At 37.1% G+C, this 25,830-nt stretch overlaps 1 protein-coding gene across 2 annotated transcripts; it reads left to right on the top strand.

The window, feature by feature from the left end:
• The first annotated feature begins 9 nt into the window (after window positions 1-9).
• LOC580492 (peroxisomal carnitine O-octanoyltransferase) lies at window positions 10-24,726 on the top strand. 2 transcript variants are annotated; one of them, XM_030979656.1, is made up of 15 exons: window positions 10-121; window positions 478-620; window positions 4,419-4,543; window positions 6,018-6,196; window positions 12,116-12,246; window positions 12,629-12,740; window positions 13,196-13,400; window positions 14,116-14,220; window positions 14,981-15,064; window positions 16,449-16,562; window positions 16,908-17,038; window positions 17,845-17,968; window positions 18,824-18,996; window positions 19,795-19,914; window positions 21,414-24,726. In XM_030979656.1, the coding sequence occupies exons 2-15, from the start codon at window positions 503-505 to the stop codon at window positions 21,538-21,540; spliced, it is 1,848 nt and encodes a 615-aa protein (XP_030835516.1). In that variant the 5' UTR covers window positions 10-121; window positions 478-502; the 3' UTR covers window positions 21,541-24,726. The 2 variants fall into 2 exon arrangements, with proteins under 2 accessions (XP_030835516.1, XP_030835515.1); XM_030979655.1 differs by having other exon boundaries at window positions 42-124; window positions 475-620; window positions 21,414-21,602.
• Window positions 24,727-25,830: the final 1,104 nt, after the last annotated feature.

Raw genomic sequence — 25,830 nt, 5'->3', positions numbered from 1 at the left:
ACGCCTCCCTTTTACCCCTTTTTAGCGGTGTAAACAGCTTTGTGCTGCTGCGCTGCTGAGACTGAGAGCGGAGAATCGTCAAATCGTCTAGTCTTGCGTTCGTCAAGCTTACCAAGTGACAGTAAGTCTTTCCTTTTATTTTATAGTCCTTAAATTATTAAGATTAAGCCGGGATGTATTTGAGTGTGATGTGGAAGATCTTATTGCGGGGTTCTTGTTGGATTTTATATTTTTCAGTCTAGCTCTAACAGTTAGACTCTAGACCCAAAACAGTGTGACTCTAGACCCAAAACAGTGTGAGCTATCGTCGATGCTGATCTTGTATTATTGTGAATTGTGTTTCTTACATGTCCTTGGCCTTGCCTTAAATGAGAGCCATGCTGGACTAATTTAGTGCATTTGGATGTTAGATCTATATTCTACACAGTTATAATACTTGTATGTTTTATCCTTGTCTCTTTTTTCACGGTAATTAAGGTAAAGAAACATTTCACCGTAGAAAATGGATTCTGAAGTGGGTACCGCAACAAGCATTGAGCGCACCTTCCAGTATGACGATGATCTGCCTTCCCTTCCGGTCCCCAAGTTGGAAGACACCTTGAAGAAATACCTTGATTCAGGTAACAATAACAAATGGGGAGCACAAGGGGATAGGTTATTTAATAATCATAGTTAGATCTACTGTACATTTCCATATAATCTGAATCTGGCATAAAAATATATGCTCTCATCAACAATTGCTGTGGGCATTATTTTGTCGAACACCCCAGTGCAAATGTGATAAATGTGATTTCACAATAATCTATCCATCTTGCGTTGCATTATACTTTTACAGTTCAATTTGTAGCCATTCTTTGCAGATTGTTATTATATTTGTTGTAGATTGTTATTATATTTGTTGTTAATAAACTCAAACTCAATCTCAAGATGCAGAGGGAAGCTGCATGGATATCTTTTGATAAGAAAGAAACTGAAAAATTGTAGAAAAAAAGAATCAACATTCTGTTTATTTTTAGTCAAATTCATCATACACTCTTGTGCAGAGATACATATGAATATTTTGACATTAATTGGCGCACTGTTTGCCCTAATGACTGTATGCAGTTTTTTTTCTGCAGCTTAAACTCTCACCTTTAATCTTGGTTGTTAAAAATAATGAGAGGGATATAATCTTTCATGTGAATAGATAAAAGAGCTTCATTCTCATAATGTTTGTCATCCTACAGTAGTCTTACAATGTATGATGGGGGGTTGGGTGTCCTGACACTTGACAAACTGAATATAACGCCTTATCTTTTGCCTTCGGATTTAACAAAAAAATTATTCATCAAATAGCAGTAAACATCATGAATATTTATCCTTTATAATATTGTCTAACAAAAGTCTTATAAGATTTATGAAATATTGCTTATTTAACTTTTTCAAATTTCTGTTTTAAATCAACTGTCCAGATACACAGCAACATATGGGTACATATGTAAGTTATATTAGAAGGTCAATTATGACTAATATGTTATTCCCATTTCAAATCGGGATTGAATATAACACATCTTTATTCTCAACATAACAAATAACATTGTTCTGGATTTTCATCAATGTCACCTTGACAATGTAATCTGTAATACGTACGTACATCACGTATGTACATCACATTCGTATCTATCCATATATCTATCATTTACACACACATTGCATTGTGTAATTTAGTAATAGGCCTACGTTGTGTTTACCTACAGATAAAAACCCATTCAGATAATGACCTTTAGTGCCCTGACCTAGATCATTTGTCCTTTGATAGAGTAGTCTACAGATACAGACCCTCGTTAGGCCTGTTTTCACCAGCTCAAGTTTGCCAAGTAACCTGCTATTTTCAGACTCAGGATATTATCCCAAACCTTCTCCAAGTTGTGCCTTCTCCAGACCGATACGCTCATCACAAACCTAGCTCAGATGGGCGCAATTTATCCCGCTATTTGGGAAATAGCGGGATATTTTTTAAACAAGACCAAGATTTCTTGGATTTTCTCGACCAAATTCTTGGATTTTCTCAACCAAATATCCCACTAATTGCAACTGTGGGCAGTTGAAGACACAAATTAACTGGTTAATTTGCAATTGGGATAGTTAAAATAGCCTGTTATTTGGCAAACTCAAGCTGATGAAGACAGGCCTATTGACGATTCTTCACTGATTTTGAATGAATGCCAATCTTGGTCTCTATTTTTAATGTAAATGTTGGATGGGCAGCTCAGAAAAGTGCGGCGAGTCAACAAACTTTGTCAATAATCATTTTCAGCTATAGAGATTAAAGTGTGAATTTTATAAACTGTTTTGTTGCAGGTTTCGATTAGTTTCGATCAATTCTGCACTATATACACTGTAGTTGTTAAGGTTTACATTTTACCTAAATGTGCATGTAAGTCATTCAAAGTTAATAAAAGCTTGAGAAAATCCCACAACCTTCTAGTTTCACCCAATACTGTTTTCAAGTAATAATGATTATAATAATAATAGTATTAATGATAATAATAACAATGATAATGAAAATAATGATAGCAACAATAATGATAATGATTACGATAATCATGATAATTAAAGTGATAATAATAATGTTAATAATAAATAATATTTAATTTTGTAAATGGTTAGTAGGCCTACTGTTGCAATGATACAATGGAAAACATAGCATTAGCAATGGGTATGACTTGAAGTAGTGTAAATTGTTTGGTGGGAGTAAATGCAAGCCCAGATCAATATTTGCATGCAGGCTATTTGTCCATTGTTTTGGCCCTGTCCCAAGTGTAGACAACACACAGCCTAGTCCTAGACCAGACACAAACTGTGCAAATATCAAAGGTCTTATGAAAAGTACTAACCGGTAATTGCCTGTATATTCTAAGTTTAAACCCAATGCTTGGTTATAAGGCTTTTGTTGCAGAGGAAGTTAGACTGGGATCACCGTAAATTTTATTTTTGTTAACAGTGTCGAGTTTTAAAAGAGAATTAGTAGTGATTTAGAGATAGCCAAAGGAATCATTTGATAGACATTGCATGCATACCGGTACTAGAACTGCAATTTAAACCAATACCGGTAGACAATGACATGTACTGTCCATGTACTCAAATCTACATGTACATGTATGCAATTTTATGAATGTTTCTTCCAGATCTCATAGTGACAAATCTGTATAATTTACCTGTCGCTATTATTAATATTAGCACTCTAGGATTGGATTTGGAATACATTTAGTACATTGAGCTGTTGCTATGTCAGGCAAATATGTTAATAGTGTTGTAGAGAGTGCATGACTATTGTGTAGGTATGCTTAAATTTAAATGCATAGCAAATTGTTAGGATGAATGTACATGTGTACCTATAGTATAGTATCGAAGTTTGACATCCTGGTCAAGTTGTCAAGTTTGCTGGTTCCAAACAATGTTTAGTGCTAAACAATGGTGTGGTGATCACACCAGCCCCAAACACTAAATTTGCCCTGCTCCAGCCCTATGCTTGCATCATTTCATGGTAAACCTCATTCGCAGGCTCTGTGGTTTAGCATCAGTAACCTGGACGACAAGCGAATACAACGTTAGCACTTCAGTAGGTCTATATCAAGTGCATTTTCTTATCCTGGTGTTCTTTCTCATGCCAAAGTTTGTTCACACATTTATAAAGGTGTGTCTGATTAACTTCTGTCAATCAAGATTAAAATAAACATTGCATTTAGGTTCCATCATCACTATCAGTTCCCTGGTGTTTACCATAGTATGTATGAAGTGGTACCTCATACAATAGGCCTGTCTTGATCAGCTCGAGTTTGCCAAATAGCCCGCTATTTTCAGACTCAGGATATTAACCAGAAGCTCAAAGTTCTTCACCAGACGGATACGCTCATCAGGGAAATTAAGGAAATAAGATTTCTCTGAATATTTTCTTGACCAATTATCCCGCTAATTGGAACTGGGGGCTGATGAATTTGTGATTGGGATAGTTTGGCAAATTCGACCTGATGAAAACGGGCCTGATGTGCACTTTATACCTAGTTGTAACATAAATGACCTTGAAAATGCCTTTAAGTAACTTAAGAGATAGCTGTATACTCTGTTTACTTAAAAAAAAAAAGTAGGTTATCCTTATCTTCATATCAGTCAAGAAAAGCAATGTATGACCAGAGTCACTGCACTATTTTGTCAATTCATTTTTCAAAACAAAACGTTCTTTTGAATGTTTCATGAGCCAAGAAATTGTCTAATAGCTTTTTAGTAAGTAGCAAGTTTTTCATATAGTAAATCATGTTATGCATATAACTCTCCAGGTACATTGTACAATTTTTGGGCTCATGAAAAATAAGTTAAAAGAAAGAGGTGAACACATTGTGGAATTATGAATCATTTGATTTTTTGTCTTTTTTCTTTAGTCAAACCACTCACCACAGATGAGGAATACAAGGAAACAGAGAGGATTGTGGGAGAGTTTGGTCAAGGAATCGGACAGGAGCTGCACAAGAAGTTGTTAGAGAGGGCGAGGGCCAGAAAGAATTGGGTAATTCCCAGCGTAGTATTCAAAATCCATTGTATTAATTATTTGGACTGGGATGTGAGTTTTGCTAGCAAAGAGGAGAATCCACAGTCCTAAAAGAATGTTACGTCTGATGCAGAAAACTGTCATCGGTTGGGGATAATCATTAAATGTAGTTCTTGAAGCTTCTACCAATTATGTTACGTCTGTATAGAAAAGAGGGCCTATAAAGTCTGTAATACGAATTATGTGAAACATTGAATTGAATTGAATTGAATTGAAAATTTATTGTCCCTTTCGGGAAATTCTTTTTTCACTGGTTTACAGTCTTTGTACATATATACATAATACAAGAACAATACATAATACAATAATTATCAAATGTACATCGTTACAAACGTAGTTACATTCTGAAAATAATTGATTGCGATGGAAACGGAACAAGACGAATAAATGATTGCATTGTGCGAGGGGACAAAAGGAGGAAGATTAGCTAGAGTTTTCCATGAAAGGATTATGAGATAATCTTAAAATTTAGTGCACCAATCAAGCACATCTTGTTATTTTTTCCTTTAGCTATCAATGCAAATGCTCACTTGGGTACTCAATTTAAAAATCTTGAGAGATCAAAATTAGACAAGTAGCCAGGGTCATACTACAGCAAACTCAACAGACAAACATGGTATACAAAACAATGCCAAAAATCCAAATTAAGATTGGAGGAAGATTAGCAAGAGTTTTCCAAATTTTTAAATTACGTTGAAGAAAATGTACCTTTTCAGGAAATGCTAATTAATGCATCTCCATTTTTAAAATTGTTTTTCTTAATTTTTCATTTTTTTCATTTTTTTTTTTTGAGGGGGGGGGGGGTAGTTTTTCTGGTGCATGGTCACATATAAATTGGCACATTCAAGATGGTTGTAAAGATTCTTATCTCCCAGAAATTATGATCCTTTTGCCTGAACAAGATGTTAATTGAGTCCCACCGCGGCACTAATGCCCTTCAGCAAACATTAATCTACATTTGCCTTACTCCACCCAGGTGAGGTAAATGGGTAACCGGTAGGAAGAAACTCCTTGAATGCTTGATCACCTTTTCCCGGTAGCTTGGCTAAAGCTGGGGTAATGATATGATTGCAAGGCCCTCAACGAGAAAGTATGTATACTGATGAGGCTACCCTGGGTAAACAAAACATATATTTATAAAAAATATATAAAAATTGATAACTGAAGACACTATGAACATGACGGACAAAGAAAGCGGACAAAAGTTCCTCAGGTAGACAAAGGAACATCCCTTCACTGCTATTATGTAAAAATGTGTAGAACAGGTGTCACATGCATATTCACCTGTTCTACACATTTTTACATAATAGCAGTGAAGGGATGTTCATTTGTCTACCTGAGGAACTGTATTTTTTGTCCGCTTTCTTTGTCCGTCATGTTCGTAGTGAGACCAAACTCCTTTTTTTTTACACCACTTTCTCATTATATTCAGTTGGAGGAATGGTGGCGAGACAGGGTGTACCTGACCAGCAGAACTCCTCTAGGGGTCAGCTCCATGTATGGAGCTAACAGAACAATGGAAAGCTTCTGGCCCCCTTGTGTGGGGAGCAACATCGAGAGAGCTGCCATCAGTACCTGGTATATGCTCAGATACTTTGAAGAGCTTAGAAGGTACGTGAAATCTTGTTGTTTAATAATCTATAATAATAATATGCTAAGGCTCCGCGGGGGGCGCGACGTCTCCGCCAGCCTTTGTATTCTATTGTTTTTTAATGAGATCGCCGACCGAAATTGGTGCAGCTATCTCCTCCTGAACCCTCCCCTCGGGGTCCCGGTGCCCGGTGCCATCGTCCGCGGGAGAGTCTACTCTGTGGAATTGGCTATACTCCGCCCGAGGTCCTCCTCCGTGTCGACGTCCAGGGCGAAAACAGACGCGATATGCATAATGCATGATATGCGTGACGACAGAGATACCTCATGGATATTCAACATGACATCCGTAGACACACGACCGATGACTATCCGTATAAAATTGTATACACAAAAATCGGTCGTAAAAAAACTCGAACCATATTCCTGGCTTACCATGTCGCACGCAAGTACGCCAAAACACGTACATTTTCGCAGTTGCGAGATCGAGACGGAGCGTAGGGCTCGAGTTTTTGGCGGTCGATTTTGTTTTGGTAGAAGCTGAATCTAGACCATGAACCACTAAACATCGCGAAACTGCAATCAATTTCCATCACGAATTCACGATTGCTGCAATATTATAAAGTTTCCATAAATAGAGGTATGAAATTAAAGCCTATTTTGTGATGTTCTTGCCATGTTTACGTAATTTTGATAATCATTTCTTCAAAGTAAAGAAAATCAGACAAAATCACCGTAACTGACACGCTTACAATACAGTGCATTGCCACTGTGTAGTGTGTGTGAGATGAGCTGAGTTACGCTGCAGTTATGCAGCAGTGTGTGAGTTGAATTCGAGTCGAAGAGATTTGACACTTTGAAATTGTTATCTGTTGGTTTGCATCATTATTGCCGCGATTTCAATATAGTTTCGTGAATAGATTTACGAAACCTGAGCTTAGAAATAGTAAAAGTATTACTAATGTCTACGTTTTTAAACGACTGTCTGATATTCTTGTGAAAATTTTACTTTGAAAAATGATTATCGAAATTCATGGTCAGAAATAATCACAATCTAGGGTCTATTATGTTACAATTCTTGCATCAAATCAATGCATGAAAACTTAGTTATTGAACTAGAAAAATGTTGTTTTTTTTTTAAATAGGCAATTATGAAGTAGGAAGCCTGAAACCTTATAGCCTACTAAACAAATCTCAACAAAGTGTAGGCCTATCCTTTTATGAATTAATGAAAAAGTAGCCCCAGAAAAAAGAGCCCCCGAAAGTTGAAAAAGTAGCCCCCGAAAATTTCCCAAAAATTTGAAATGGAGCCCCCGAAATGAAAAACTTAATTTTTTGCCTGCGCCCCCCTCTAGAATCCTGCGGATTTCCGCGGGTCCTGAGTTGAGTGTATATATAATATAGGCGTGTGGTCCACGGGTTTCAAGGGGCCAGCATAAACCCCCAAAAGCTTGGGGTTACGTTCTTCAAAGTTGGGGGGGGGGGGGGGGAGAGATCAGATCGCAGCGAGTTGAGTGTATATATAATATAGGCGTGGGGTCCACGGGTTTCAAGGGGCCAGCATAAACCCCCAAAATCTCGGGGGTTACGTTCTTCAAAATTGGGGGGGGGGGGGGAGAGATCAGATCGCAGCGAGTTGAGTGTATATGTGACCCGGCACCACAAAACCAACAAAAAGTCGCAAAAAATTATTTTCCTGATTTCATCTGATTATGAAAGAAGAAGTTCTCCTCATTAAAATGGTATATTACTTGTCCAAATTGAAGCTTCCTAACCCTTTCAATTTAGTGAATGAAAAGAGCTGGTGAGGGAGGTTACTGGTATTAAATTGTGAGAAAGAGAGCTTTAAAGTTTGGGGCTATTCAAGCATGCGGAGCAAGCAAACCACAGGGAAATCAATAGAAGGGTGAATCAAAAGGCCTTAGCAACCACTATGAAGAGATTTTCAGATTAGGCTGAAATTTGGTCTGATGGTCAAACATATTGTTATTTACAAACCTGGGTTTGTAAATAACAAAAGGAGGTTTGGCGAAACAAAAGGAGGTTTGACCTCAAACCTTGGTCTGAGCTCAAACCTTGCTTTGTGAATTCGGGCCAGTCTGTTCATTATGTTTCTGAGGTTTCAATGTGTGGACTTAAGTCTTTCAAAAGTTATTATGTTGTAAATGTATAGAGTTGTAATTGGACAGATTAAGTGAACTGCAACATAGTGCCGAGACACCTGCACTAGACAATGCCTATTCATGGTGGACCCGGAGTCTTTTTGTTCCCCATTACATAACACTGCTTGTCACCTATCTTGTTTTGTATACATCTGGGAAATTATTTGTAACCACATTATGAACTTGCTTTATACTTAATTCCCATACTGTTTTCTTTCTCACAGGAGGTTCAAAGTATTTTTACTATGACTTGCTCTTTCATTTCCAGTAGCCATCCTGATGATAATTAATGGAAGCAATTCATAAATACCAGCCAGAAAGTGGTATAAAAATAAAGAAAGGCAGGAAACACAGTAAAGACACCAACATAGAATAACGAAAAATAGAAAGAATGAGAGAGAGAGACAGAGAGGGAAAAGAAGGGGGAGAATTATGATAGCTGTAAGCAAAATGATGATATCAAGAGTGTGAATGTGTGTTTACAATAAGAACTTGATTTCAAAACTCTTATGGGAGAATAAATTTGGAAGCACAGAAATGAAAACAAAATTATTTAGGGAATGTCACAACTCTTTCTCATCCTGTATCACAAGTTTAAAAATGCAACAACTCTCTCTCATCCTTTATCACAAGTTTGAAAATGCGACAACTCTTTCTCATCCTGTATCACAAGTTTAAAATGCAACAACTCTTTCTCATCCTTTATCACAAGTTTAAAAATGCAACAACTCTTTCTCATCCTTTATCACAAGTTTGAAAATGCAACAACTCTTTCTCATCCTTTATCACAAGTTTGAAAATGCAACAACTCTTTCTCATCCTGTATCACAAGTTTAAAATGCAACAACTCTTTCTAATCCTTTATCACAAGTTTAAAAATGCAACAACTCTTTCTCATCCTGTATCACAAGTTTAAAATGCAACAACTCTTTCTCATCCTTTATCACAAGTTTGAAAATGCAACAACTCAAGCTACTCGAAGTCGTTAACGGAGAATATAAGATGAACGCAAATCTGGAACTCGGATGTGAAAGCGGATACAAACAAAATGGCGCGCCGCACTGATTGCTATAACGGACCAATCACAGCCCGCGTAGCACGACCCGTTAGCAACGACCGACCATTTCCGGACTACGATAATTTCGCTCGGGAAAAGTGATCAAATTTTGGAAGAGACCGAAGGCTGTGCGAAAAAAACTGGTCTAGAAAAACCGTTTAAAACACATCTTCTACTATGTTTTAGACTTCCAAATTTTGATACTAGGTACAGAAAAGACCACTCTTTCAGAAAATGCAAAAAAACAAAAATCTATTTTTTTCACCTAAATTGACATTTTAGCTGATTACGGAGAATCGCTGGTTGCGACTTTTTGTTGGTTTTGTGGTGCCGGGTCACATATATAATATAGGCGTGGGGTCCACGGGTTTCAAGGGGCCATAAACCCCCGAAAGCTCGGGGGTTTTAGGCGTTTAATTAGGGTCAGATGAGCATATTTTTCATACTTTATTTGTGACACTTGCGGGTCACTAATTGGCGTGGGGTCAATACGTAGAGTTGCGTAGTGTTGCGTACCAACTACGCTGGCCTACGTTACTATATGCTGAAGGACGGAAAGGGGTACGCAAGATGAACGAAAACAATTCAACATGTTTAATTTTTTTCGCGTACTTTCGGCGTAGAAACTTGACGCAGAAAGTACGCCTTTTTACGCAACACTACTCTACATGACTACGCAGCAGTACGCTACCCTACGCCAGATCGACAAAGCAGTAAAAGCTTTCCACACAGTAAGCAACCATAAGCAAACCTGTACGCCAGCCTACGCATAACCTACGCAGGGACAATTTTCCCATTAATAGCAGCCTAATTTCTGCGTATTCGGTACGCCACACTACGGAACTCTACACAGTTCCAGTGGCTTAAAGAATAACTACCAGTACAGTTGGATTGTTTTTTAATTTAATATAAGGCCAAATTTTAAAAAAAACATACTTATAGCGTCCTGTTTTTTTGAAAAATGGGAAGGAGGAGGCAGTTCAAAATGGCCGCTCCGTACATTTTTCTTGACATTCAGGCTATTTTTCAAGATGGCGTCCGACAATTTTTTTTTTTTCTTTTTTAAAATCAGAAATACATTTTAGCAGTGCTTTTCATGTTTTTTTTCTTTCAAAAAAAAAAAAAAAAAAAAAAAAAATAGGCCCCCAAAAAGGAAGCGGGCGGGGACGCTAAACATGTATATTTTTTAATGGCCTGAATGGCAAATTAAGTTCTTGGTGGTTTTAATTTAGACAGTCTCTATATATCAATTTACACCCCCCGCCCCCCTCTAGAATCCCGCGGATTTCCGCGGGTCCTGCTAGTAATAATAATAATTGGCAACCGGTGTGTTGTGTTGGCTCAGTCAGTAGAGCGTCCGCCTCACAACCGGGAGGTCGTGGGTTCGAACCTCTGCCGCGTCATACCAAAAGACGTTAACAGACGGAAGATGCTGCTACCTTGTTTGGCCTTCAACAATAAGGGATAGAGCAACGTCGATCTGGCGCTGCTCGGTTGCTGCCGGGCTCACGTTCAATTGGGTAAAAAGAATTTCTATTTTCGGTTTAACTTAATACAATTTGGAGTGGACTTTAAAAGATTATTATTATTATTTTTATTATATAGTGCACATATCACCCATGTATGGTGCTCCAACTATTACTCCGGCTTTGCTAGGCAGCTGATTTCGGCGCTCACAGCATTCAAGGAATTCCTTCCTACCGGCACCTATTTAACACCTGGGTGGAGAGTGGCAAACGTAGATTAATATCTTGCCAAAGGAAATTGATGCTGTGGTGGGACTCGAAATGCGGACCCTGCGATCCACAGTCCGTCCACTAATCCACTAGACCACAACACTTCTAATTAGAAAGCTTTACAAAATGTAGTTGCATAAATTAGGGGTCAAGGGATGAATACAAGCAATTTCTTCCTCTAAATGGGATTGTACGCAGTATGGCCGGTATCTGAATGTGCATACCGTTATGATATTCCTAGATGGTGATCTGAATTTTTGCCCCTGTCTTTATTTGTCAAAGAGTAGACTATTTCATGTTTGAATTATAAAGCAGGGCTCCCACTTAGCCGAGTTGGAACCTCGAGTTGTGGCGAGCTGGGGCGATCTTATGGCAAGCCGTTTTATTATTAATAGATATCAAGAAATCAATTCTTGATATCAAGAAATAATTTTACGTTGTAAAGCAATGGTAATTCTTGATATCAAGAATTCGATTTCGTGATATCAGGAATTTGATTTCGTGATATCAAGAAATATGTTTTAATGATAAAACTGCTTGCCATAAGATCGCGCCAGCTCGCCACAACTCGAGGCTCCAACTCGGCTGAGTGGGAGCCCTGCTTAAGGCTTGATATGTACATGTATGTAGTTTGGAAAGTGCTAGAGTGCCTTTTTCCTACTCGTTCTTGAATTCTCTTCGTTGGAATAACACTGCATTGATCAGAAAATTGCACTCAGAAGTTACATGACTATTCAATAAACATCTCAATGCCATCACTACCCTTATATAGAATAACATATGTTGTGATGGTATTTCACTGGCAATTTCTACATACATAAAGTAACTGGATTCATTTTTCTCGTTCATATTTTCATAAATTCATCATCATCAATATTATTGTAACCTTGCTTCCTGTCTCATAGTGACAGTATCCTTGTAGAGAAGGGTAAGACTGATAACATTTTGTTATCCATGTCCTATGTATTTTTGTGTGTCCTTACAGAGAGAATATCCCTGTAGAGAGGAGTAAGACTGGTAAGATGACTTTCTCCATGGACCAGGCCAGACATATGTTCAATGGAAGCAGAATACCAGGTGCAGAGGCAGACAAGCTTATCAACTTCTTCAAAACAGGTATGATAAAACAAAAATGGAAAAAATAAATATAGATGTATTAAGAGCCTCTAGTAATCACCTCATTAAAAATACTTTCAAAGTGTTCCATTCACACACACAGAGCTGCCAACCATTACTTTTTTCCAGGAATTATTCTTTTTTTTCTCAAAATTAGGGTAGTACATTTTTTTGTCATAGAAATTCTTTTTTTGTTTTTTGTTGTTGCACATACCGCACGTCAACAAAATGCCCTAAAATGTTGTTCACTACTTCAATAGAAAACTGAGGTTAAAACATACTTGAAGAAAAAAAGGAAAGAAATTTGATACATCAAATACATACCAATATCTCATTAAAACTCCTGATTTGTTTGTTTGCTTTTGCATTTGTTATTCTTCAGAAAGGGAAGGATCTTGTCCTAATCATTTGATTGTAAGCTGCAACGGCCATCTGTTCAGAGTAGACCCATTTGATAGTAGGGGAAAGCTTGTCAGCTCAAGAGAGTTTGCAAGGTAATTATAATTTCTGTTCTACTTCTATGGTGATACTCATCAACGCCTGTTCAGCATCTAGAAGAATATTGAATGTATGTAATACATGTACTTTGGTTCTTTGATAATGCATGATTTTCTGTGTCTCTCTCTGTCTATATAAGAGTCCTTTTTTGTCTGTGAATCCTCTTTTACATGTCTTTCTCTTTCTCTCTCTCTCTCTCTCTCTCTCTCTCTCTCTCTATCTCTCTCTCTCTCTCTCCCTCTCTCTCTTTATTGTGCCATCTCCATTCTCGCCCTTTCTCTCGCTCTTTTCCTTTCACACAAACCCTTTTTTTGTCATTCTTGCTCTTACTATCTTCCTCCTCTCTCTTTCTCTTCGCTCTTTCATTTCACAACCCATATCATTTTGCGCTTCTACTCTAAAATGTTCCACACTTCCCCTTATTCTCAATTATTTTCCTCTTCATTTCCAGACAACTTCAGAATGTCAAGGATCGGAGCACCACCAAGCGAGGGCAGTGTATGTCCACGCTGACTGCTGACGAGAGGAGCCGGTATGCCGAGAACCAAAAGCACTTAAAGAGCCTTCATCCCGTCAATGAGCAACACATAAAGACAATCAATACCGCTATCGTCATGTTGGCGTTGGATGATTCTACACCTTCCACTTATACTGAGGTAAAAATGTCTCTAGATTTCTCTGGGGGGTGTTTCACAAAGATCATAAGTTGAACTTATTTCTAAGTTGGACATCCTCCCCCAGTCAACTACCCTCTAGGACAGCTACCCCCTAGGACAAGCACCCCCTAGGGCAACCACCCTCTAGGATGATTACCCCGAGACAACTACCCCCCGGACAACTACCACCCGGACAACTACGCCCTGGACAACTACCCCTTGGATAGTTTTCCTGGGGGTAGTCGTCCTAGAGGGTGGTTTCCCTAGGAGGTAGTTGTCCTAGGGGGTATTTGACTGGGGGTGGTTATCTGGGGGGGTGGATGTCCAGGGGGTAGGTGTCCTAGAACCCATTTGATGTATCGGCCTACCGAAGGCATACCAGTCAGAGCGTTATTATTTTTGAAGATACAGACACATTCATCTTGATTTGTGGTTCTACATTGTACACTTAGCTCTGTGTTATGAGATACAGAAATTCTGAAGCAGGTTGCTCTTTAATTTATCATTTAAAAAAAAACACTGCTTTTGCCATGTCATATCTAAAGGAGACTTTTAAGAAGCAAGGGCTCTAGCAACTGAACCGTCTTTGTTTTACAAAAAATATCTGCTTAATATTGATACATACTGTATACATGTTTATGGCATATCCACAATTTGATCTTCAGATTGTAAATACTTTGAAATTTGTTCTTCCAATTTGTTTTGGCTTTTGCAGCTTGTTCAAGCTGCAATGAGTGGCAGAAACGTCCACAATCACTGGCTGGACAAAAGTGTTCTTCTGATTTGCAACAAGAATGGTTCTCTTTCGTGCATCAGTGATGTAAGTTCCGATAGATTAATAATAATAATAATAATGATAATAACGAATAAGAGTGGCAAGGCGCCTCATGCATTTGGAATCAACATGAAACACAAAACTACCATTGGAGTAGAATACAACATATGAATTATAAAAAGAGAAGAATAAAGGACGAATATAAGCCAAATAAAACGGGTACAAATCAAACAGAGAAGTGTACAAACTTTAAATCCACAAACTTTTGTGAACTATTATTTTAATTAGTTTAAATGAAAAATTTGCGTAGTGAAAATTGTAATTCTATGATGGAGGTAGTTTTTTTGCATTTTGAAACTCTTACGAATTAGAGTTGTATGGTGTTGGGATGTCAAATGTTCCTGGTTTACAATATATGAACTTTATTAGCTGGGGGGGGGGGGGGGTAGGCTAGTGAAGGATCGAGAATAGAATTCATGAAATTAAAATGAACTAAGCACCTCTTCTTCTTCTCATTGACACTCACATGCGTAATTCATTGCTAATTATGTATTTCAATATTTGAATTTAAATTTTGTTTGTAATACAGGGCCTGTGTAAAAGACTGATTTGTTAATAAAAAAGGTTTTCTCCTGAAGTAAATGGCAACTAAATATGTGAATATGTGACTTGTATATGTTAGTATTACATTTTTAAATGAAATTATAATTTTTAAGTGTATTGTGTGAAATAGATGAGGATATTATATATAACTTTTTATTGTTCATATTTTCATTTTTCTTTCATTTTGTTTTGGACCTCAAAGCATGCTCCATTTGATGCAATGATATGTGTTGAAATGATATACTGGGGCTACGTCAAGTTGGAAAAGACTGGAGGAGTATGGCCGGTAAGTAAACGGCATGTCAGTTCATATGACAACACAGATTGCACTGAATATGAAAAATGATGCAAGACCTCAGACTAATTAATTTAACTGCAATTTATGTTTCGGTCAAACCAGAAAATTGTGATTTAATACTGAAAAGATTTTAATCAAACTTGTTAAGCCATTAGACAGGTTTGAATAATTTTGAAGCCATTGAAGAGATTTGTATTACTCTATTTGAAGCATTAAAGCTGTAGCTACTTGCGCCCTCTATATAGCAAACAATGCCTAAGCGGTACCAGTTGGTCCCCCGGCCATGCCTAAGCGGTACCAGTTGGTCCCCCGGCCATGATCCCCTTTTTCTTATGTTAATTGAGAGCTGATTTGATGAGATAGCCACCTGTCAGTGACCATGCAGGGAGGTCTAATTCCTCCTGGCCAAACTAGTGCAGACAGGCTTTGAATAGATTTTGAACAAATTTTTAAACCCTTGAAGAGATTGTTAATATAAAAAATTGATAATTGATATTAGCATTTTCATTTAAAATATCTGGGGATTTATGTGTGAGTGCATTTATAGGGTTCTGCTCGCTATTTATAAGGACTGCTACTAATAAAGGACCGCTATTCATTTAGTCACACATTATGGATAGTGGTCCTTATGAATAGTGGTTCTTATGAATAGGGGTCCTTAATGGGCTTGACCCCATTTATACCAGTGTCATTGATCTTCAGCTTGTTAAAGAGAAAAACTAGGTCATAGATCAAGTTAGGTAACTTGATTGACAGGATGTATTTTACACCGGACATACCGAGTATGTAATTTACACACACAATGATGTAATTTACACCAATAGAATGTGTGATAAGAGCATGCTTGTAAATTACAGGATGGAAGAAATCTACATGAAATAACTGAGGAGTTGATTACTTGGCTAAGATTTGTAAACAAGAAGGAATGTAATTTACAAGGAACCAGTTAGCGCTGGATATCAAGCCTTATCTACTTCATCATCTATGTAATGCTAAAGTTCAAAAGTTCATTCAAATTTGAAATGTGATTATATAATGATGTCCCCAAATTCAAAGAATAAATGCATGAACTGTATGGATCTGTGGCATTATGATGTGATTTTCTGATTCTGTCTTTGTGTTTTTTTTATTCAGAAAATTAACATAACATGATATGGTAGAATATTTAAAAAAAAATTGAAGTAAGAGAGTAAAAGAAATGCTTTGAAGACCAAATATTATCTGTATGTTCTATATTATAGCCCCTAATTTCTTCCTTTCTTTCTTTTTCTTTTTTCTTTCTTTCTTTCTTTCTTTATTCATATATTTAATTCATTTATTTTATCAATATAGTTTCATGTCTTGTTTCATTTTTGTTTGTTTCTTTGAACAGGATTCAGACTGTGAGGTCAGGGGTGATTTAGCCCAGCCTCAAGAACTAGTCTTTGTCACAGACTCAGCCATTGAAGCCGCGATCGTAACAGCAGAGGAAACTCATTACAGAATGGTAAGTGTGAACGACACAGGTTTGTTGGACTTTGATTATTTAAGCATTATTTAAATCTTGCGGCATGAGTTAATTTGTTCAAAGTATACTTTGTGATGGGGTTACGACAGAGTTGTCTTAGGCTTAGGATTCAAACTATCGGGCCATTGTGTCCTGTTGGATGGTCGCGTCACACAACCTTTCAAAGATTTGCTGTAGGGTTTTCACAAAGTGTCGGGTATAGTGGACATTCGGTAGACCATTTGTAGATGAGAGGGTTTTATTTCACAAACATTACCCCCTGATGGTTCATGAATAAGTTTGACTCATTTTTAGCTCCCATCTCTCTGTTGTTCATATTCTAAGGTGGATAATGTAGACATTCTGTGCAGCTATTTCCTGAACCTGGGCAAGGACTGGTGTAAGCAGTATCGTATCCATCCAGATTTCTTGTGTCAGCTAGCCATCCAGCTCGCGTACTACAGGATGTATGGAAGGTAACATTTTCAATTCTTGCTCCCTATGGTCTTTTTCTATGTTTTTTGCAAATCCAAGCTACATGTGGTTATAATAGCCCTACTAGAACTGAGATAAAGTGACATCACATGGTGATGTCAATTTATGTTCAGCATGGTTTACTTTGAATCATCAGTCATTGCATCGTGTTCGTGTCATGGTCGTGTTACATGGCCCTCTGTGAAACGTAAACGAAAGATCATGCGGAGATGCACTTCAGAAGTAACCTTTGGTAGATCTGCTGTAGGATTTTCACAAAGTGTTGGGTCCATTGGACCAGACCATGTTGTAGATGAGAGGGGCTTCATTCACAAACATTACCCCTCACATTTCGTGAATAAAGGGGCATCCTTTCGCAATATACCCGACCCGACGTGATGACCCCATGATTCAAAATAATAATACTTGGTAATGGATGGGATGCCTGAAGGCCAAATACATTGTACCTTAGACTTGCTGTTTTAATTGTTTTTTGTTTTTAATTAATTTATTCATGTAGTTAGTTAGTTCTTGCTTATTTACATATTTTTGAATCTACTCCTTCATTAAAGATGTTCATACATCGGTATATAGTTGTTTGTGAAGTAGGCAACTTGGCTAACACTGAGCCAACGGGTATTACGATCCCGTACGAACGTACGCAAAAAGGGACACTAGTATGTACAGGAGCGTAATACCCATTGGCTCAGTGTGCTGCCCTCTATATACCTAAGCTTGAGCAACTTTAATTGATTTATTCATTCATTTGCTCTACAAACAGTTAATCCTACGATCTTCTCCCGTACAGGCCTGCTGCAACATACGAGACGGCTACCACAAGGCAGTTCAACCACGGCCGTACAGAGACATGCAGGTCATGCTCTTCAGAATCACTGGCTTGGTGCAAGGCAATGATGGATCCAAATGCAACAGTGAGTTTAAAAAAAAGGGTTGTTAGATATATCTTTTAACAACACATTATGAAATGAAAATATGATATTTTTATTCAAAGCATCAACTTTCTAAAGGGTAAGTCCATAAAAGCAGAATTTTTTTTAAAAAATTCTCCCTTAGGGCACTGCAATCATAATATTATAGCCAAGCTACCATGAAAAGGCACTCAAGCATTCAAGGAATTTACCTCACCTGGGTTGAGTGTGGCAAATGTATATTAATATCTTGCCAAAAGACTTTAGTGTCGTGGTGACATATCCATTGGACCACGACACCTCTACTCCTCTACTCTACTGGATACAGGAAACAGAGCAGGCTGAACTCTTGAAGGCAGCATACCTCAAACACTTCTCAATAAGGAGTGGTCTCATGCAGAACAGAAGATGAGACAGATATCACTTATAACACACAACATTAAAGATAAACTTGAGTTCTGGTAAAAAAAAGAAAATGAATTTTCACAGAATCAAACAAGACTTACACTGAATGTTCAAGATTACAAATAAATTTCATGGGCCAAACAATTTTGGAAGAAAATGTATACTGGCTGAGTAATGAGGAAATCAAGGTTAGCTAGCCCCCGACACCATTTGTGTAGTCCCATATACATCTTTCTGTGTACAGTGTTTGTTACTTTATCAAGACTGGGTCAAATGCATTATGATTTTGATGACTCCAGGACCTTGCAGTGCACACCAATACTTACAGTACATGCTACATGATCAACTGTTTTTGATCCATTCCACATCTTTTCTTTCACAATGCAATTGCATTACCAGAACTCACCTTTATATTTAATCCGGAATGTTATGATTATTATTAATAACTTGCAGAGAGCAGAGCAAGTTGAACTCTTCAAGGCAGCGTACATCAAGCACTTTGAATCAATGAGCGATGCCATGCAGAACAAAGGATGTGACAGACATCTCCTAGGTCTCTACTTCATCTCAGATGAGATGGGAATTCCCCCTCCAGAAATCTTCCTAGATCCAGGGTTCGTCAAAAGGTAATGAGGTCAAGGTTCATGGGTCAAAGGTCAATTTTTAAATACCTTTGTATGAATGCATTAATAAATGAAGGCCGTTTGAAGAAGAGATGGGAATGCCACCTCCAGACATCTATCAAGATTCATGTTATTCAAAGGGTAGGAGGTCAAGGTTCATTGGTCAAAGGTCACTTTTTAAATATATTTGTATGAAAGCATGGATAGATGAATGTTAGGTGAGTCTTATCTCAGAGGAGATGAAATGCCAACTCCAGACATCAGGACCCTGTTGCATAAGACTTACCCGATGCCCCAATAGCACGCGTATATGCATGTGTATGCACGTATGCACGTGTATGCATGTTCCCTCCTTTTGAAAACACCCCCCTAAGTCTGGCTTGTAAAGTCAATACAGGCCAGATTTTTGTGTACTACGAGCCGGACTTTGGTGCATGAAATGTACCGATTTACCAGGCATTTTGGGAACACGCACGCGGTCCCTCCGACCCCGGAGTGGGGGGGGGGGGGGGTTGGGCCGGGCCCGATAGTAGGTTTCTGAATCTCTCATATATTTAGGTTTCCTGGCTGCTTGCATACAACCATATAGACATGTTTTCTTCAATGTACTCTACTCACTCTTTTTCATTCCAGTGGAGGAGGGGGTAACTTTACCAGCCTATCAGGGTACAAGCCATGCCTTGGTATGGTGCACCCATATTAGGTTTCCTAGTCTCACATATATTTAGGTTTACTGGCTGCATGTGAACCACCATAAACATGTTTTCATCAATGTTCTTTGCTCACTGTTTTTCATTCCAGTGGAGGAGGGGGTAACTTTGTTCTTTCTACCAGCCTATCAGGGTACAAGCCATGCCTTGGTATGGTGCCACCCATGTGTCAGGATGGATACTTCTTCAGCTATCGCATCCTCACAGACAAGTAAGTACCAGGCAATCATTTCCTAGCTGATAGCTCATGGGACTATAGACCTCTTGGTATATGGGTGATCCAACACCTGGGGGACATTTCACAAAACTTGTCATCAGTGACAAATGACAGTCTTTGTTATAAGCTACTGAAATCCTTGGTTCTGATTGGTTATCAGCAGAATTGTCACTGATTTTTGTCATTTGTCATTGAAAAAACGCTTTGTGAAATGGGTCCCTGTTCTGGCCAGCAACATGGGCTATGGGCTTTGCTTTGTCACAGATACAGGTCTAAGATCATGGTTGTCATTGGGTTTAGGTTAGGTTTAAATGCAGGGTTAAGGTTAGGTAAAATATGAATTCAGTTAGGTTCAGAAATTTTCACTGTCACCGGAGAGTAATTTTCACTGGAGCATTTGTCTTACAAACAGTTTGGGGTTCAAATCCCTAGCTAGCGTCTATTGAAAACACTTTCATCTACGTTTTGCCACTCTCGACATAGATGAAAGGAATGCAGAGCTGCCAACCATTCCGTTTTTGCCGGAATTACTCTTTTTTCCTCCAAATTACGCTAGTACGTTTTTTCTTCATAAAATACGTTTTTTTTAAACTTTTTTTTTTTACATACCACATGTCAAACAACTGCCCTAAAATGTTGATTTGATCACAAATTCAATAGAAAACTAAGTTTAAAACATACTTAAAGATAAAAATTTTCTCAAAAAGAATGAAATGCCGATAATACCAAAATAACCACAAAAAAATATCTGCTTGTATGGAAAAAAAACAGCATGAGGAATGGAAATGTCTGCATTGGAAGTGCTGCGCATGGTCATCATCATGGTTCCTTTTTTTGGTCGCACAAGGTTAGTAGCTCTGGGAATGGGTTCCTGGTGAGGAGAAATTACTTGTAGTACCGGTATGCTTTTAATAGCACCTCATTATTATTAGGGGTTTAAGCATTTACCACCATGCTGTCCTAGCCAGTCCAGCTAAACCATTAGGGTATACATACACCTTCCCTTAAAGGGATCGTTTAACAATGTTAAATCTGAGATACACGGCCCTACGTGTTATTAGTGTCTGTGATATGGCGTAATATTGAAGCCGTAAAAAAATTGCGTTTCAAAATTATCAATAAGTGCCTTCAAAAATTTTTAAAAATTGAGTGACCGGTTTTACCATACTCGTTTTCCCCAATAGACTGTAATGTTAACGGTTGTCAAAATTTGTAATTCCAATCATAAATATCTTGAAAATCAGACAGGCAATCGGCTTGTAAAAATCATTGGGTTCCTGACTGACCTAAAGGTATATAATTATCATTGCAGCATGAGCTAAATCCAGAATTTTGTTTCAGAATCTGAGACAAAGTTACCCAATCCCTTTAAACCATTAGGGTATACATACACCTTCTCTGCTTAAATGCTTTGGCCAAATAGAATATGGAACAGAATTTCGCTGATGATAAGCAAGATAATCCTAGTTGGTCTCTTTTTTTTTTCTTTCTAGGATTGAGTTCGCTGTGGTGACATACAAGAACAGCTCAGAGACAGACAATCATGCAATTTTCAAGCATGTAACTCAGTCCCTCATACAGATTCGAGACATTACTATGCAGACTGCTTCAAAACTATGAGCCCTGATCATCACCAGCGTTTGCATCACCCATTCTGTTTCTTTGTTGGTCAGTGAAGTGGCCGACAAATGTACAATGTTCAAGAACTTCATGCATTCATTCACACAGGTATAAAACTATAAGCTCAGGGCCATGTAACATAAAGAGCTATGATTGAGTGTATCTCCACAAAATCAAAATCAATTGTATCTCCTTCATTCAATAGTTGCATTACAATTAATTTTGATGTAACATATAAATACAATGCATGATGGAAAAAACAAGAGATATTTTTTGCTGAAGGGTCCAGAATTGTCACTATGATTTATTCTGCTGTTTGTCAATGACTAAAGTGACCATATGGTAGGAATACTCCCTAGGGAGTGGAGATGGTGCACAATGCACATGAACTGGGGCAATAATATCTGTAAAGCACTTAGACACATTGTTTCGTATTAAGCGCTATATAAATCAAAATTATTATAATTATTTTGAACAGGATCAAAAAGACTTGAAACATCAACCTCAGGTAATTTCCAATAGCCATATGCATCACTTTTTGAAATGTGCAATTATTACAATGAAATATTACATAATCCCAACATGTTTGCTGTATGCAATGCAATAGGCTATTGAAAGTGCCCTTCAATTTATTTTCTGGGAGTATATATACGGTCATGTTCATGGTTTAGTTGCCGGATATGTGTATGTGAAAACCTGTCATGGTATCGCGAGCCTAGATACTTCAAGGTGCTCAAAATTCTTACCATATTTCTTTCAAGAAGCATTTAGAACCATTAATCTATTACTTTTTTCAGGAGTGTTTGTACATCAAAATAGATCAAATGTGTATACCATGCCTGTTCTCAATTTATCATTATCAGATACTTCAAGATGCTCAGAATTCTTACCATAATTCTTTCAAGAAGCATTTTGTATATCGAAAAGACCAAATATGTATGCCATGACTTGTTATTATTCCCTTCTATTACCAACAAGAACATAAGTCTTATCTCCATCTATCTATTCTCTACATCATTATAACCCAGTCACGTGCCAGATCAACTCCACATTTATGGCTACTGGGGATGATGTAATTGTAATTATGTTGTAAGACTGGTGTCGGTCTCGGTGGCCTAAAATTGTTTTCAAATTTAAATTTGTACAGTTACAACTATTGGACGTTATACATTAAATTGTACATTGGGCATTGCTAGTTTACCACTTCACCTCAATATATTTCAGGGTGTTTCTTTTAGCCTTATCCTCCTTTCTGTATTTTATACATGTACATCAATAAGACTTACCGGTAAGTTTTGCTGTAAATTCCTTGTAAATGCTTGAAATTTGTGAAGTTACGGTGAAGGCCATTATATGTCTTGAAATTATGATTAATAATTGATTATTGATAATAATCGATGCTCATATTAATGAATTAATATCAATAGCCATAATTACATTCAGTTTATGCACTGGGCAGTGATTGTCTATCTTGTGTCAACAACTTTTGGAGGTTGATCGTCAATTGTTTTGTATAAATCGGAAGTGCGCTTATAAGAAGCCTTTCTTTTCATAATGGTGTGGTATATATGTTATTCAATCCATACAGTGAGTACCACTAATTTTACAAATGCATGTACATAGATATATCACACAAAAATATGCTGCGAACCCATCTTTTCAGTCTTTAGGCAAAACATACATGTAGTTCATATTGATATTGTTCTATGATACAGTATATGTCCATTTCAAAATTGATAAACCAGCTTGCCATTTCAATCAACGCTAACAATAGAGATTTAAAATTTTCTTTATCACTTTTTACAAAATTCTAGTTTAAATTGCAATGTTAATTTGTGAAATGTTTGTTATATTGTGGTGGATATAATTTTTATTTTAGATTTATTTTTGTTGTACTTATTCAGTATGGACATAACAATTCTTTTGAATATATTAAAGTGATATTGTTTGTAGTTGTTCAATTAGTAGATGTAACAAACCATCAAATATATCATATATATGATTCTTGTTGACACACGTCTGAAATAATGTAAATGTTGTGAAATTTCTCATGTATTATATTGGCTGTTCCAAATTGATGGGATGGTATTGCACATTCCTTTTATTTGAAGTTGCATTTTTAATATTTTTTGGTTTAAATAGAAACTGTCTATGAATCATTTTGTTTTGTTGATCATGGAGTAAATATCATTGTATTTATATCCCTGTTAATGCAATGTCTCAAGAAAGATTTGAGCCATGAACTTCAAACTGGGTATTAATGTGCATCACCATAGTGAAGCAAATTGATTAAATATCAAGGGTCAGCAAGTGAATTTACATGAAGTTAAAGTGATTTGGTTGTTTTTAACCTAGTATGGCCAAATCAATAACTAATTAAAGCTATTTTTGCTGTGAACTTGAAGCATGAAACTAGTATGCATCACTATAGGAAGACAAGCGATCATATTTTCGGATTATCAGGTTAAAGGTTGTAAAGATCAATAGACATTTGAGTACAGCCTTTTTGCTTACATCGTGATATTCCAAGAATAATTCAAGCCATGAACTTAACTGTACTTAGGCAAACGTATATTGGAGACAGTTGCATTTGCCTTGTTCAAGTATTCATTGTAAATTTGTTTTATTCTGTCATAATTCCATTTTTCTCACAACGAGATGATGAACACTATTGAACTATAGACATGTACTTTACATTTAAAATTATTTGATATAATATTCTTGTGGTTTTAAATATTCATTGTAAATTTGTTTGATGTTTTTGATTATTTCCTTTAAGTCCCTTCTTCAACTAAATGTGAGAATTAATTAGGGAATTGGGAATTTAATATCATTACTGCTGCAGGGATATTTTATTTTAGTGAACTTGAAATTATAGAAAGTTTTGCCATCATTTCTTGGTTGTACAACACATGCTCCTGCAACAATTGCTCCTCAGTCAATATTATACACTAACAGAATTCATCATTCTAACCTGGACCGAACATTGAACCCAACCCTAACCTACACCTAACCTAATACCTGATTGCAATCCTAACCCAATATCTTTGGCAGAATAAAGTCCAGAGCAGTTGTTGCTGGAGAATATGTTCGCACATCCATTTCTTGTTTGCTATTGTATTGGAGTACTCCAATATTTAATTATTTGTTAGAAGTTTTATGAATAAAATTGTGAAGTATTCTATATTAAAAACCTGTGTAATGTGCGTTGTATGTCAATTGCATTTTTTACAATTTCATGTTCGATTTTCATACACAGAAATGGAACATGCATGGGGTGGATTTATACAGGAAACTTTTACAAGAAAAATGTAGAACTACCGGTATGATTGTTCAGTGTTGGCCGGCCAAACACGAGAAAAGGCAAGTGAGTCAAGTGACAGCTGAAGAAGGAGATGAAGAAGGAAAAGGAGAGATACAGAAATATAAGGGACTTAAAAAGTTTGATTCAGAAAGATATGAGAGAGAGAGAGAGGAAGGAAGGGACAGAGAGAGGGGGAGGGGTGGGAAACTGTGCAGCAAAAACGAGCATAGACCACTTTTTTCTGTAATGTCTTCATAAAAATCTGATTTATTGTCAAAGCAATGGAGATTATTTTATTCATTTCCTTCAACATGGCTTTTCATTTGAGATCTCTCTTGTTCTTATAAATCTAAAATAGACTTCATAAAATCTTCATGTCATTCTACATGAGGAAACATTCACAATGCACATGTACAATTCAATTCTGTCAAACTGGGTCTAAAACGGCTCATGACTGAAAAGCAAGTCATTGTGAACTTGACTCCATCTTCTTTGGCTTTAGATTTCACTTGTTAGTTTTCCCATGCAGAATAGACCCCTCCTGTACAAATACATTGTATTCATTAAAATAAAAACATATGAGCCAGGGTAATAATCGAAAGCGCTTTGGAAATGCACAAAGATAAATATGTGCTTTGCGCTATACAAGAACTAAGTAGTTTTATTAACCTTGATTCCTTATTGAGTTCTTAAATACATGAAAACGATGCAAAAGCCATTGTGCCACTAAAGCGTTAAAACAATGAAATTCAACTTTAAAAATTCCACATCTCAATACTGAGATAGTCCACAGAAGTATAAATATTATGCTACTGGATGTTTCGTCATAATAAGACTTTCTGCAGGTTTCCACTGTTGTAAATCACTGCCTCCCAATATAAAGATATACATGCAGTATCATACTATCGGTGGTTGGCATAAGAAATTCTGCAGATAAGGTCTGATGATGATCACTGCCTCCTGATAGAGATTTAGGATCATACTAC

The sequence above is a fragment of the Strongylocentrotus purpuratus genome, unplaced genomic scaffold (assembly GCF_000002235.5).
Source record: "Strongylocentrotus purpuratus isolate Spur 01 unplaced genomic scaffold, Spur_5.0 spur5_scaffold_10, whole genome shotgun sequence".
NCBI lineage: Eukaryota > Metazoa > Echinodermata > Echinoidea > Camarodonta > Strongylocentrotidae > Strongylocentrotus > Strongylocentrotus purpuratus.
The sequence above is the reverse complement of the archived record's forward strand: the minus strand, read 5'-3'. Positions and strand labels throughout refer to the sequence as shown.

Excerpts from the sequence above, each read along its gene's own strand:
- LOC580492 (XM_030979656.1), top strand. The coding sequence starts at position 503 with ATGGATTCTGAAGTGGGTACCGCAACAAGCATTGAGCGCACCTTCCAG. Across the intron at positions 621-4,418 it reads GAAGAAATACCTTGATTCAG|TCAAACCACTCACCACAGAT; the intron begins GTAACAATAACA and ends TTTTTTCTTTAG. Across the intron at positions 16,563-16,907 it reads AGGAAACTCATTACAGAATG|GTGGATAATGTAGACATTCT; the intron begins GTAAGTGTGAAC and ends TCATATTCTAAG.